The 15,938-nt window shown below is 40.5% G+C and overlaps 1 protein-coding gene across 1 annotated transcript in view; it reads right to left on the bottom strand.

The window, feature by feature from the left end:
* CUNH5orf34 (chromosome unknown C5orf34 homolog) overlaps positions 1 to 15,938 on the bottom strand; it is a 45,288-nt gene that overhangs the window by 21,170 nt on the left and 8,180 nt on the right. The window contains exons 3-6 of the mRNA XM_077462778.1: positions 14,196 to 14,749; positions 10,636 to 10,731; positions 9,082 to 9,205; positions 5,390 to 5,481 (exon numbers count right to left, since the gene is read on the bottom strand). Coding sequence (XP_077318904.1) covers positions 5,390 to 5,481; positions 9,082 to 9,205; positions 10,636 to 10,731; positions 14,196 to 14,749 — 866 coding nt within the window. The remainder of the gene's footprint in view (positions 1 to 5,389; positions 5,482 to 9,081; positions 9,206 to 10,635; positions 10,732 to 14,195; positions 14,750 to 15,938) is intronic.

Raw genomic sequence — 15,938 nt, 5'->3', positions numbered from 1 at the left:
AGGATTTACTGAGCCAGTATACAAAATAATGCCTGGGGCATAGTTGGACCTACTTAACACATGTGCATGATGTTTAACCACTGGGCACTTAAACCCGCTTCCTAACCAGACCAATTTTCAGCTTTCGGTGCTCTCACATTTTGAATGACAAATACCCAGTAATGCAACACTGTACCAATATTACATTTTTGCCTTTTTTCCCCCCACACAAATAGAGCCTTCTTTTAGTGGTATTTTGCGCAAAAAAAATAAAAAAATAAATATAAAAATAAAAAAGGAAAGGATAATAATTTCTTAGTTTCTGTTATAAAATTTTGCAAATTAGTAATTTTTCTTCATACAATTTTGGGCAAATTTTATACTGCTACATACAGTGGGGACGGAAAGTATTCAGACCCCCTTAAATGTTTCACTCTTTGTTATATTGCAGCCATTTGCTAAAATCATTTACGTTCATTTTTTTCCCCTCAGTAATGTACACACAGCACCCCATATTGACAGAAAAAACACAGAATTGTTGACATTTCTGAAGATTTATTAAAAAAGAAAAACTGAAATATCACATGGTCCTAAGTATTCAGACCCTTTGTTCAGTATTTAATAGAAGCACCATTTTGATCTAATGAAGTCATGAGTCTTTTTGGGAAAGATGCAACAAGTTTTTCACACCTGGATTTGGGGATTCTCTGCCATTCCTCCTTGCAGATCCTCTCCAGTTCTGTCAGGTTGGATGGTAAACGTTTGTGGACGGCCATTTTTAGGTCTCTCCAGAGATGCTCAATTGGGTTTAAGTCAGGGCTCTGGCTGGGCCATTCAAGAAGTCACGGAGTTGTTGTGAAGCCACTACTTCATTATTTTAGCTGAGTGCTTAGGGTCATTGTCTTATTGGAAGGTAAACCTTCGGGCCAGTCTGAGATCCTGAGCACTCTGGAGAAGGTTTTCATCCAGGATATCCCTGTACTCTTTCCCTCGATTGCAACCAGTCTTCCTGTCCCTGCAGCTGAAAAACACCCCCACAGCATAATGCTGCTACCATCGTGCTTCATTGTTGGGACTGTATTGGACAGGTGATGAGCAGTGCCTGGTTTTCTCCACACATACTGAAAGGTTATGTTAAGCATCCATCTTGTTTCTGTCAGCCATTTTAATATCCACAAACTTCCATTTTACAATATGTACAGTTTGAACACCCCTTTAACTTCTCAGATAACTGTCTCAACATGAGATTCTTCTAACTCATGTGTTCTCACACACTTATCTATAACCTTCACACTGTTTCTCAGCATTCTTTAGCTACAGAAGGAATTATGTATCTTTTCTTATATTAATTCAGCTAGCTTAGAACAAAGAACAATAGCGTTTTTGTCTTGACCAGCTGTAATCGTCTTGATGTCTACTGCGCATGTCTTATTCTGTATGACGTGAAATATACTATATCAATCGCTTTGTAATAACTCAATACAATTAGTTCTCGAAGGACGCCATGGTGTGTGTGTGGTTTTATTTGTCCTTTGAGAATTGATTCCAGAGCGCTCTGAATTTATACAATACATTGGATCTAAGGTCTGAGAGGTTGAAGGGACCACCCTAGACACAGGATTAACCCTTTCACATACCACTTAGAACTTTTTGGCCTTAATTCTATCTTGGTCTCATCATACCAGAGAATCTTATTTCTCACCATCTTGGAGTCCTTCAGGTGTTTTTTTTAGCAAACTCCATGCAGGATTTCATGTGTCTTGCACTGAGGAGAGGCTTCCGTCAGGCCACACTGCCATAAAGCCTGGACTGGCGGAGGGCTGCAGTGATGGTTGACCTTCTACAACTTTCTCCCATCTCCCGACTGCATCTCTGGAGCTCAGCCACCGTGACCTTTGGGTTCTTCTTTACCTCACTCACCAAGGGTCTTCTCCCCCGATAGCTCAGTTTGGCCAGACGGCCAGCTCTAGGAAGGGTTCTGGTCGTCCCAAGAGTCTTCCATTTAAGGATTATGGAGGCCACTGTGCTCTTAGGAGCCTTAAGTGCAGCAGAAATGTTTTTGTAACCTTGGCCAGATCTGTGCCTTGCCACAATTCTGTCTCTGAGCTCTTCAGGCAGTTCCTTTGACCTCCTGATTTTCATTTGCTCCGACATGCACTGTGAGCTGTAAAGTCTTATATTAGACAAGTGTGTGGCTTTCCTAATCAAATCCAGTCAGTATAATCAAACACAGCTGGACTCAAATGAAGGTGTAGAACCATCTCAAGGATGATCAGAAGAAATGGACAGCACCCGAGTTAAATATACGAGTCTCACAGCAAAGGGTCTGAATACTTAGGACTGTGTGATATTTCCGTTTCTTTTTTAATAAATCTGCAAAAATGTCAACAATTGTGTTTTTCTGTCAATATGGGGTGCTGTGTGTACAATAATGAGGAAAAAAAATGAATTTAAAAATGATTTTAGCAAATGGCTGCAATATAACATGAATAGTGAAATTATAATGAAAAATTCAGTCTGAATACTTTCCGTCTCCACTGTATCTTTGGTAAAAAATAACCCAAATTGGTGTATTATATTTGGTCTTTGTGAAAGTTATAGAGTCCACAAGCTATGGTGCCAATCTCTGAAAATTTATCACACCTGAAGTACTGATAGTCAAATCTCATTTGAGACCCTAACAAGCCAGGAAAGTACACATACCCCCCAAATGACCCCTTTTTGGGAAGAAGGCATTCCAAAGTATTTAGTAAGAGGTATGATGAGTTTTTTGAAGTTGTAATTTTTTCCCACAATTCTTCGCAAAAAAAAAAAAAAAAAAAAAGGAAAAGAAAAAATGGGGGGGGTGAAGATTTATCTTCTTTAATTCACGAAATTGTTATATTAGCAGGTCATTTCTCACACACAGCATATGCATAGCACAAATTACACCCCAAAAACACATTCTACTACTCCTGAGTGTGGCAATACCACATACGTGAGACTTTTACACAGCGTGGCCACATGCAGAGGCCCAACATGCAGGGAGCACCATCAGGCATTCTTGGAGCATAAAATTATACATATCATTTCTTGATTACCTCTTACATTTTTGAAGGGCCTGGAGCACCAGGAAAATGGAAACACCCCAAAAAATTACCCAATTTTGGAAAGAAAACAACCCAACATATAATCTATGAGGCATAATGAGTCTTTTGAACAAGTCATTTTTTTTCTACAAGTTTTTGGAAAATGTGTAAAGAAAAAAAATAAAAAAGATGTTTTCAAACACAAAAGTTGTCCATTTCTACAATATTTCTAACACATAGCATGTACATACCAAACATTTACAACCCAAAAATAAAAAATTCTCCTACTCCTCCCGAGTATGGCGATACCACATGTGGGAGACTTTTCCACAGCCTGGCCACATACAGAGGCCCAACATGCAGGGAGCGCCATCAGGTGTTCTAGGGGCATACATTTCTAATCTAATTTGACTACCTGTTACACTTTTGTGAGGCACTGTAGTGGCATGGATGAGCCGTGTATGGGGGTGGCTGAGTACGGCTGGATGAGTATTGCCGAGGATGGATGGATGAGCATTGCCGAGGATGGATGGATGGCACAAAGGGACAGGAAGAAAAAAAATCCAGCCCTGCCTGTACAGAAATTTAAGAGCTGCCATTCATAAACTTGCTTTTTAAAGTATAAACTGTGGGGATTTTGTTACGAATCATTCACCAACAGAACAAATATACATATCAGAACCAAGTAACATTCACTGGTCGCATGCTTTCTCCAGTGCAGTGGCTTACTAGTGAAGCAAGGATAATGCACTGGAGCTTGTGCCATCCAAACAAGTTAATAAAATTCCTCTTTTCTAAACAAATGTCCTTTAAAGCACAAAAGCTCAGCGATATGGCAAAGCGATACTGCCGATCCCAAATTACACAATTCAGCAATAGACATTCCTTCTGCAATGCAGACCACGTACTTATACATATGGATAAAATGACAAAGATTGTCAGAAGGAAAAGGCTTATATACTTCTAAACCAATATCCCATTACAATGAAAAATGAGTACTGCCACAGTGCATTTGCATGATTTACAGATGACGGAGAACAGAAAAAACACAGTACATACACTACCAGAATAATAATAGATGGCCAATAGAAAATTTTAAATATAAAAAAAAAAAAAAATTGTAAAGATACTTTCAAGGGAAATTTCATGTATGGGCGGGCGGGAGAGTAATTATTCATGATCATTACGGGGTTCTAGACTGAATTTATAATATAGTAAATTAAACAAACAAACTCATCAATATATACTGCTCCAGACACAACTACACTGAAACAGTTTATACATAGGATCCATCTCACCCACAAAAAAAAATAAAAATAATAAAAAAAAAAAAAAACACAACACACCTTTATTGCATTGCAGCCACCACTGCGCAGCTACAAGACAGTATAGGTTGGAAATATTGGAACTCTCAGCTCTTTTTTTAATGGTAGACAGTGAAGATTTGAAGTTTCAGAGGGAGTATCTAGTAAGGTTAATTTTTCCCCAAATAGTACCTTGCTTATGGATTATGCGAAAAAACATCTGTGCTCCCCCTCAACATGTGACTGAGTCTACAGATGCCTGCTCTGTAGCCTGATATATTATTATATATATATATATATATATATATATATATATATATATATATATATATATATATATATATGCAAAGTGTGAGTTCATCCAACACACTGCTATCTCTCTACAGAGAGCAAATTGGCAAACCTGATTTCTCTTTTTTCAACACTACTGGTTCTCTTTAAAAAAAAAAAACGTACAAACTATAGCTCTTCATGCAGATACTTCCTTTACTACTTAGTGGCTACCGGTGTCAAATAAGCACATGTCATGTGTCTAAAAAAAAAAACCTCAAACACTTCAGCTTGGTCAGTGCTGCACCAAATATTGAAGTAAGAATAAAAACCGACACCTTATGGGAGTTGCTTCTTCAAAAATAAGCTGGCGGTGGGAGAGTCCATATTTGATATGTTCCTTTTAAAGTGTCTGTACTAAACTCTAAACCTGTTATGTGCTAACAGAACTCCATCCTAGATGAAGTCAGGATTTGCATAAGATGACCGACTTCATCACAGAAAGTGTCTAAAAAGGAAGAAGTGTTCATGCCGTATGGCATGATAAAAGGTAGAATCAATGGAGAAGGTTGGAGGGGGTGGGCAAGCTCTATCATTACTATGAATTGCCAAAGCTTTGCCCAATCAGCCTGGTATTCAGGCTTAGTGAAGGCAATGAAAGCCGGTGCAGGATTGTGGAGGCTGCTTTAGGTACCTGCACTTTAGACCTGCTAGGAAAGCTTTAGCAGTTAAGTGAAGAAATCCATTTCTCTGGAGCCAAGCACCAACCTTTTAGCTTGAGAAAGGATGGAACGGACTGAATATAAAGCTCTCGGCTTGTCTGGAGGCAGGTCTCTGACAGTATACAGCCGGTCTTCTACCTACAAAACATAGAACAAAATTGAAGTTACAGTTAATTTAAAACCCTTGGCCAGACACATGGGCTAACCTAGAAGCTTATCCTTTATCACCCATTAAAGTGGTTGTAAACCTCAGACTTTAAATATGAACACAGCATATCGCTCTATAGTGTGTACTTGTCTCAATTAAAAGTACCAATTGCCATTTCGGTCTGCTGCTTTCATCCTCTGTTATCAGCGTGAGTCACTTCTGACAAGTTTTCCTGACACCAAGAGAAAAATGGTGACAGGGGAGGGAGCTCCAACAGATTGACAGCCTCAGCTCTGTTCCTGTGAGCTGTGTAACCCGGGGGGGGGGGGGTTACACAGCTGAACCTAAAATAGATTATAACATTTAGACCTCTCCTTACTGAGGTCTGCAGAGTGTAACTTCAGCTCTCAGTCCCTTTTCTTAGCTCTCAGAAAATATTATAAATTCTGGACTTTGAACAGATGCAAAGAAGAGAAGACGGTGGATAGATTAAATTTTCATCTCTGTATCACCTGAGGATAGTCCCTTCACTGGGTATACATAAGGATTTACAAACACTTTAATATGACTATCATCTTGTGCCTCCCCCTGCGTCAAGACAAAACCTCCACAGTCCTATTACTGTCCATTCTTTGAAGACTTGGGATAGCGTGAAATAGTCAGGTAAACTGCTATTCCCTCACATACCCCTCCCAACCATCTTGGAAAACACCTGGTTCATGCCTGGTGGAACTACCAAGCCTTTTAAAATACCCAAATAACACAGTAACCTTTATAAAATGAAATAAAACATTACATAAACATCCTACTCAGCAAAATGGAGCATAAAACAAATAAAAAAATAAAAAAAATAAAATTAAAAAAAAAATAGGTTTTCTCTCCTGAAAAGTCTGATGCCCTGTTCACATGGTTGGACATTCCGACCACAAAATTCATATTTTTTCAGATGGATTTTGGCCGAAACTTGTGTTGCATACACATGGTTGGACAAATTTGTCAGAAAATCCGATTGTTCGGAACGAGGCGACATTCGTTATGTACGACGGGACTACATAGAGGCTAGTAGCCAAAAGCTTTGGTCTTGTAATTTAATCTGAGCATGCGTGGCACTTTGTCCGTCGGAATTCTCTACAAATGATCGGATTTTGCTCAAACTTTTTCTGTCTGGATTTCCGAAGCGAAAAGTCCGATATAGCCCACACACGATCAGATTTTCTGACAACATAATCTGAACAGACCTTTTCCGTCGGAATTTCCGACCGTGTGTACAGGGCATAAGACTAATAAAATGCATTGCCAGGAATAAGCAATGTGACATCATAATGCACACAGATAGCCGTTTCAATATGCAATTTCATCTTTTTACCTCTATTGGGTATATTCTTTATCTAGGACCTGATGGGATGAGTAGATCAGGTCTGAATGGTTTTGGACAAGCCTACTGTATTTTGGCTTATATTATAAGTGGTCAACGGAATCTGATGCATAAGGAGAGTGGTAAAAAACAAAACAAAAAACACACACACACACACACACACACACACACACACACACACACGTAATGTAAATGTTTAAATAAATTTTTGATGCAAAGATTTGTCAAAAATCATCATTCAAGCAAATAATGTGCCAAAAAAAAAAAAAAACAAGTGTCAGTGCCTAAAAGGAAAGTGCAATCCGTGACTTCATGAAAATATTAAACATTTAACCAAACAATTCCATTGTAAAGTGCAAAAAATTTTGTTGATATATGGATCAATTACATTATCTAAAAGCGACAGTGCAGTGCTATTAAACTTCAATTCACTCCATGTGCGCTGTGCCCCAGTCCCAATGGGTCCAGACTCACCACATGTAGTCGACCCCTTATAGCTTATGTCAAAAGAGATCAAAAGAAAGCTTTCAAAAGCTCTGCTGTGTGTGCGCGCGTCTATAGGTGTTCCTTAATGCAGTCTCCTTTTACACAGGCCAGTCTTGGATTTCACATGTGTATAAGGCTGGTTTCACATTGCAGCGGTGACGAGACCCGGATGTGATTCGCACCACACTGTAGTGCAAATCACATCCGATCTCTGTGCGATGTGAGTTCAGCCATAGTATGGCTGAATTCGCATCGCACCCGGCCCAAACTCGAACAGGACCCTTTTTTTTGGTCCGCAGCAGAATCGGATCGCATGGGTGTTCACACCATGCGATCCGATTCCTGTCCGAGTTTGCAGATCGCACTGCGATAAGCAAACTGATCTGGGGGTGTCATTAAGATTTCACTGACACTCCCAGCAGTTCGCATAGGGCAGTGTGAACTGCCGCCGGGAGGTATGCGATGCGGGAACCCGCAGCGGATTTGCGGAATTCTCGCATCGCTGCAATGTAAACCAAGCCTAAAGCAGATATATTTAACTATAACACATACATACATACATACATACATACATACATACATACATACATACATACATACATACATACATACATACATACATACATACATACATACATACATACATACATATATATATATATATATATATATATACACACATATAATCGCACAAAAACCATCTCTAGAAAAACACAATCACACATGAAAATGCTACTCACATTGTTTGGTGCCTCCCCGGCACCCAGGGATCATCTGCCAGTAATATTTTTAAAAATGCTGCTGACTGCTGCTCTGGGAGTGGCAGCCGATATTGTCCGTGTATGGACTTAGAGCCTCACTCCCTACTCGTATGGGTTTTGTCTCTTAATTATACATCAGAAGGCAGGGTTTTTTTCTTGAGCCTAGGTTCACACTGTAGCGATGCAGGAACCAGCAAGATTACAGGGCCGATTCCCGCATCGCATCTCTCCCCCAGGCAGTTCACACTGCCCTTTGCAAATTGCTCCGGGTGTCAATACAATGTTAATGACACCTCCGGATCGGTTCACAGATCGCAGAGCAAACTTTAAACTCGCATAGGAATCAAATTGCATGGGTGAGAACACCCATTGAATCCGATTCCAGTATGGAAAAAAATAAATAAAAAATAAAAATAAAAATAAAAATCACAGCCCCTGCACCATTTTCCTGCGAATCCAATGCAAGTTCAGCCATAACTGTATAAGTACAACTTTGCATGTCAGTCATGTCTTTAATGTACTTTGTTATAATACAACCGTAATGTATAACCTTGTGAATATGTATGGACCCTCACCTTCTTGTTTTGTTTGAAAAACCTTAATACAAAATAAATAAATAAATATGGTAACAAAAAAACAAAAAACAAAAAATAAAAAAGGCAAAAAGTTAGCTGCATCTGCTATACTCCTGATGTAATAAAAAAAAAAAAACCCACAGTGAAAAAGTGTTTGTTTACAGGACAATAGAGCACGGTCAGCATGTAGCCAGAGTCTCACATTTCCTACTGAAGTATCCATAATAACAAGCAAACATTGCAGCAAGGAGAGGGAGACACCCATATCCCATAAAGTCTGCAGCAGATGGGTAGAGCTGGGCCAGAGCTCTGGCTGCAGAGTCCCAGAAAGTGGTAAATGATTAGATCCGACGTTTTAAAATATTCTTCATGGAAGTGCACCTGTTATATTACCTGTCCTATTTCTTTATTAACGAAACAATGCTTGAAATATTTTCCGAGGTGCTCTGCCTCAGAACGGAAAACAGATCCATCTCCTGGGTATATTTCCACTGAAAGAGTGCCATCCATATTGAACCTAAAATAGATTATAACATTTACATATAAAACATAATAATGAGAAGAATGCAGCTTATAAGTATACAAGTGATGTTATGTACTTCATTTTAGAGCGCTACAGAGCAATACTACAGTATTAAAGGGCCACTCATCATAAAGAACATATATTTCAGTTATTGACAAATGCTGCTGGTTTGACTCTGACTTCTAGACAAGATCCCCTATTAGAGTCCTTCCATTAAGCCCCGTACACACGATCAGAAAATTTACGAAAAATACCGCTTTCGAACCGATCGTATGATAATCTGATTGTTGGTACACAGCTTTCAAGAGCCGACCATGACAGTTCATCCGAAATTATTTGATGCGACAAGCATGACAATTTCTCGTATGATAGCAGATCATACAAAATTTGCCCAAGAATACAATGCAATACATCACTTCCACATTTCTATTAGAATTTCATTTTAGTAATTTTAGAGCCCCGTTCTCCATGAGGAGATTGGATGAAAAGGACCGCCTGTCCATTTTCATCCGATAGATAGCAAATAGTGTCACCATCCATCTAGATTTGGTGGACAGGATCGGATAGCAGCGGACAGGTCACCACTGACATGCGCTGCGCCATAGGGGTGAATATTGTGTCCGATCTGTTTCCACCTGAAAAACCTGGCGGAGACCTAAATCAGAAAGCCTGTGTGAAAGGGGCCTTCAAACTGGTTGTATACCCCAATTTGTAATTTTTACATATAGGTAAGCCTATAATAAGGCTTACCTGTAAGTAAAAATAATATCTCCTAAACCTGTACGCTTTAGGAGATATTCCCTTTGCATGCTGACGTCAGCGGCGCATGCGCTCTGAATGCCAAGCAGACGCTGCTGGACCTTGCCGGGAAGAAGACTCCCACGCGCAAGTTATGTCATCACGACTCCAGTCACTCACAGCGCCGGAGCTGCGAACCCAGAAGAAAATGCAGAGGGCAAGATGTCAACTCCCTCGGCATGGACTGGGCTGCAATATGGGGAACTTCGATCCAAGGGAAGTATTTCATAATGAGCTAGTATGCGGTGCATACTAGCTCATTATGCCTTTGCCTTGAAGGTTTTTTTTTGTTTTTTGTTTTTTAAGATGTGCAGGTATACAACCGCCTTAAGTACTTCAATATGTTTATTACTTTGCAAAGGAGGTTTTCCCCCACCCTGATAGGACAGTCAGAAACTTCACACAGTGATTAGTACCAACAACCAGCCATGCTAACCCCTGTATGTTTGTTTCAGCACAGGGCATATGGCAAATGTAGTATGTAACACCACGCCAACACATCAAGCCATTTATTCAGGCAGTTATGAGCTTCAGGATGTTGGCTGTCTTTGCATATATATTTGCTAGATATCTGAATAGCTTAAAAGATGCTAATGAAATGTGATATAGTCATCAATACATCCAACCTGTAAAGGACACCATTGTCAATCATCACTTTTAAAGGCAGAGGGTGAGCTGTCAGAAAATCTTCTTGTTCCAAAGTGTAATAAGAAAAATTCCATCTAAAATAAAAAAAAAAAAAAAAATAGGTTGAGAATTATACCTAAAACATAAAACCTACACTGGGCAACTGAAATACAAAAATGACCTATATAAAAACCTATTACTGTGTACCCGCCCCCCCCCCCCGTATATAATACAATAATTGAAAAATATGATGATATTTGTATCATATTCACTGTCATTTAGAATATGAGGATAGAATGATATTGTTAATGATATTCATCATCATTAAAGAATATGATATGATAGAACAGTATGATGCTTTTTTTTTTTTCATGGGTGATAAAAACTAGTTCTGCTGGGCTCTCGCGGGCTCTCGCGGGCCAGGGAAACCTTTTAACGAGGAACATTTCCCCTCCTGGACAGCGTACTGTTGCGTTTAGCAGTTCCCATTTTTTATATATATTTTATTGTGTGTATCAGGTTTTAGGATGAGAAGGGCTTTTTTGGAATAATGAGAGCAGACTTTAGAAGCGCAAAAGTTTTTTTTACAAGTATTTCAGAAACCTCTATGCAATTGACAGAAGTTCTTCCTGTATAACAAGGGTTTCCATACATTCTAAACAGAAAGGGGCCAGACTGTGGCCATTGGGAGTACAAAATGTCCCAGCATTAGTGGGAGTGAATAATCCCGCCGCCCCCCTGCGCCCCCCCATTGTTGTCAGTGGGAGGAAATGTGCCCCATCATTGGTGTCATTGGGTGGAATTGTGCCCTTCATTAGAATCAGTGAATTAGCACACCAAGGGCCAGGAAAAAGCAAGCAAAAAGGGCTGCAGTATCGAGATGACGGCTGTAAAAAAATAAAAAAAAATTAAAAAGGGGGGAGGGGTTAACAACGTGAGTGTACATTGCCAGGTACATCCCAATAGGTCTGAGGATGGACAGGATCACCATATTGTTTTCAGTGAGGCATTTGCCTGCCCTTTAAGTAGTGGAGATAGATAGATAGAATATTATATATACATACACACAGTATCTCACAAAAGTGAGTACACCCCTCACATTTTGGAAATACTTTAGTCTGTCTTCTTATGTGACAACACTGAAGAAATGACACTTTGCTACAATATAAAGCAGTGAGTGTACAGCTTGTATAACAGTGTATATTTGCTGTCCCCTCAAAATAACTCAACACACAGCCATTAAATGTCTAAACCACTGGCAACAAAAGCGAGTACACTCCTAAGTGAAAATGTCCAAATTGTCAATATTTTGTGTGGCCACCATTTTCTAGCACTGCCTTAACCCTGGGTATGGGTATGGAGTTCACCAGAGCTTCACAGGTTGACACGGGAGTCCTCTTCCACTCCTCCATGACGACATCACAGAGCTGGTGAATGTTAGAGACCTTGCGCTCCTCCACCTTCTGTTTGAGGATGCCCCACAGATGCTCAATAGGATTTAGGTCTGGGTACATGCTTGGCCAGTCCATCACCTTTACCTACAGCTTCTTTAGCAAGGCAGTGGTTATTTTGGAGGTGCGTTTGGAGTCCTTATGTTAGAATACTGCCCTGCGGCCCAGTCTCCGAAGGGGGGGGGGGGGAATCATGCTTTAGCATGTCACAGTACATGTTGGCATTCATGGTTCCTTCGAACTGTAGCTCCCCAGTGCTGACAGCACTCATACAGCCCCAGACCATAACACTCCCACCACCATGCTTGACTGTAGGCAAGAGACACTTGTCTTTGTACTCCTTATCCGGTTGCTGCCACACACGCTTGACACCATCTGAACCAAATAAGTTTATCTTGGTCTCATCAGACCAAAGGACATGGCTCCAGTAATCCCTGCTATTAGTCTGCTTGTCTTTAGCAAACTGGCCTTCTTGTGCATCATCTTTAGAAGAAGCTTCCTTCTGGGACAACAGCCATGCAGTGTACGGCTGATGGTCTGAGCACTGACAGGCTGACCCCCCACCCCTTCAACCTCTGCAGCAATGCTGGCAGCACTCATGCATCTAATTCCCAAAGACAACCTCTAGTTGAGTGCACGTGCTCAGCATCATATCCACTTTGGTCGACCATGGTGAAGCCTGTTCTAAGTTGAACCTGTGCTTCTAAACCGCAGTAGGGTCTTGGCCACCATGCTACAGCTCAGTTTCAGGGTCTCAGCAATCTTCTTATAGCCTATGCCATTGTTATGTAGAGCAACAATTCTTTTTTTTTTTTTCCAGATCCTCAGAGAGTTCTTTGCCATGAAGTGCCATGTTGAACTTCCAGTAACCAGTATGAGAGAGTGAGAGTGACAACACCAAATTTAACACACCTGCTCCCCATTCACACCTGAGACCTTGTAACACTAACGAGTCACATTAGACTGGGGAGGGAAAATGGCTAATTGGGCCCAATTTGGACTTTTCACTTAGGGGTGTACTCACTTTTATTGCCAGCGGTTTACACATTAATGGCTGTGTTGAGTTATTTTGAGGGGACAGCAAATGTACACTGTTATACAAGCTGTACACTCACTACTTTACATTGTAACAAAGTGTAATTTCTTCAGTGTTGTCACACGAAAAGATAATAAAAAAATTAAATTAAATTTACAAAAATGTGAGGGGTGTACTCACTTTTATGAGATACTGTATATCTCATACGCTGCCTCTTATCTCTGATCCCATCTATATTTCCCATTGCCACTGGTGCCCCCTCAAAGATCTGTACAAAAACTTGCTTTCCCTGATTGGAATTCAGGCAGCAATGCACTGCATTATGGGAGGGTTGCAAAGCATGCATGTGTGTATTATTCTTTGGAATTTTCAGAAAGGCACCAGCAGTGACCGGAGCAGTAGATGGATGCAGAAGCAGTCATTTGGGTTGAAATACTAAAGGCAAAATATACTGTGCACTGAAAGTGCAGTTGCTCTAGATCTGAGGGAAAGCAATGCCGATTTCTAAAACCCAATCAAGTGCAAGCAAAAATGCTGTTTTTTCATTTTCCTTGCATGCGATTGGGTATTCTGTGCAAAGTGAAGCTCAGGTGCAAGTGCATTTGCAGTGCACAGTATATTTGCTTTTAGTAAATCAACCCCAGTGTATACACTAAAGGGTACCTATTGTTTAGTGAAGGAGAAGGTGGGTTTGTTGGGTATTATTTTATACCGATGTGCTTTAGGGAAACCCAGCCTGATTCTTACCATCTGTGAGTGGACATACAGTAGATACCCCACTTGTTAGGAGGGAACCAGCGATCAATTGTACACATTAGAAAACCTGCTCTGATCACTATTATTCCCCCCTTATAAGCGGAAACCTTCCGCCACTACTCTGATGCATTCCCTCGCAATTTACAACAACATGTGGACAGAGATGAGCTACTGGCACACACTTGCCTGACTTTGTGGCCTGCAGAAAATCAGATCATGCACACGTGCCCAACAGATGTCCAAACTCTGTATTTAGCTTTAGCATTATATGGCCCTGGGCAGAGCAGCAGGCAACACACAGAGCACAAAAAAGTACCTGTGCAGGTGTGGTGCAGGACAGCTGAGAGGCAGGGCTCGTGGTAAAACAGATGAAGCTCCTTTCCTGAGATGTTTTGAGCACTCATCACCAATAATCGTACAAATATCTGAAGATTGCTCTGTATCTCTTTGTGTGGACTGTGTGTGGAAATGAAGAGCTAAGTTCATGGGGTGGTGGAATGACAGTGGACATGCCACTGTAGAGTAGCGCTGCACCAGCCATGTATACTGGAAGGCATGCTTTGTCACACATGATTGGGAGTCTTCTTGCAGCACACAGGAGGAATATTTCCATATTCTATTGTCTCTAGTTTTATCACTTGTTGGGTTTGGTTCACTGCTCACTGGGTTCTCTTTGTTCTGTGATGGGGGGATATAGCTGAGCTGACATAAAAACTCCACTGTGAACTCTTGCTGAGAGATGGGCATGTATAAATGTGCATGTCCATCTACCGAGGACACCTTTACACCGCCATCTTCCAGACGTGTCACACACCCGGCGTCTTCATCCACAGAGGGCCATGTGACTTCAGATATATCCTTCATAAGGCTCTAAAAGAACAGGGAAAAAAAAAAAAATAGCAGTCATTAAATTATCTCCTTCGGTCAGTCATTAGCAAAATACAGAATTCTGCTTTAACACTTTTTTGTCCATTTCAAATATTTTAACCACTTGACCTTTAAGCCTTTTCTTGACATTATTGCTTACATGTAAAAGTATGTATTTTTCACAAGGTTCATCCATCATCACTGCCCTAGAGAATATATTGGTGGGTTTTGCAATTTTTTTATGTCACATGGTATTTGCACAACGTTTTTTTTTTTTTTTTTTTTTTTTAAACCCACCACACAATACATAAGCCAATTATTGGTAAAACATAAAAGATGTTACGCTGAGTAAATAGATACCATATATGTCTTTCTTTAAAATTGCGCAAGCCCGTGCAATGGTGACAAACTACATATATTTTACTATCCATAGGTGACCCTTTAAAAGCCTTTACAGGTTACCACTTTAGATTTACAGATTTACACAGGAGGTCTGGTACTAGAATTACTGCATGATTGGACGCATTTGGCAATACCTTACACGTGTGAGACGATACATGCATTGGCCTTTGTGCGAGGCCAGTAGCACTTAAAAAAAAAAAAAAAAAAGTTTTTACACTCTTGCTTTAACGTTTAATTACATTTTTTATCACTTTTATTGCGGTCACAAGGAATGTAAACATCCCTTGTGATAGCAATAGGCATGTGACAGGTGCTCTTTAGGGAGAGATCTGGGATCAGCCTGGATTTCACATCACTTCCTCAAACTCAACCTATCCAAAACCGAGCTCATCATATTTCCTCCCCCACTTGCCCCTTCTGATTGCTCTGTCAACATCAGCAGCTCAACGATCAAACACCTCCCCCCCTCCATGCCAAGGTCCTAGGTGTAATCCTGGACTCTAAATGATCCTTTCAGCCCCATATCTGATTGCTGTCCAAAGCTTGACGCCTCAGCATCTCCAAGATATGCCCCTTCCTAACCAATTTTTAACCACAAAGCTTCTAATCCACTGCCTGGTTATCTCTCGCCTTGACTACTGTAACTCCCTCCTCATGGGCCTACCCCTAAACAGGCTATCCCTCGCCTTCAGTACATCATGAACGCTGCTGCAAGGCTCATCACCTTACAGACCGCAGTGTCTGCTATCCCTCCATTGGCTGCCACTCAACCAACAGATTCAATTCAAAA

Source organism: Lithobates pipiens, unplaced genomic scaffold, assembly GCF_037356315.1.
Source record: "Lithobates pipiens isolate NorthernLeopardFrog02 unplaced genomic scaffold, aLitPip1_a1.2 Scaffold_3, whole genome shotgun sequence".
NCBI classification, from domain to species: Eukaryota; Metazoa; Chordata; class Amphibia; order Anura; family Ranidae; genus Lithobates; species Lithobates pipiens.
This window is presented reverse-complemented; position numbering and strand designations above follow the sequence as displayed.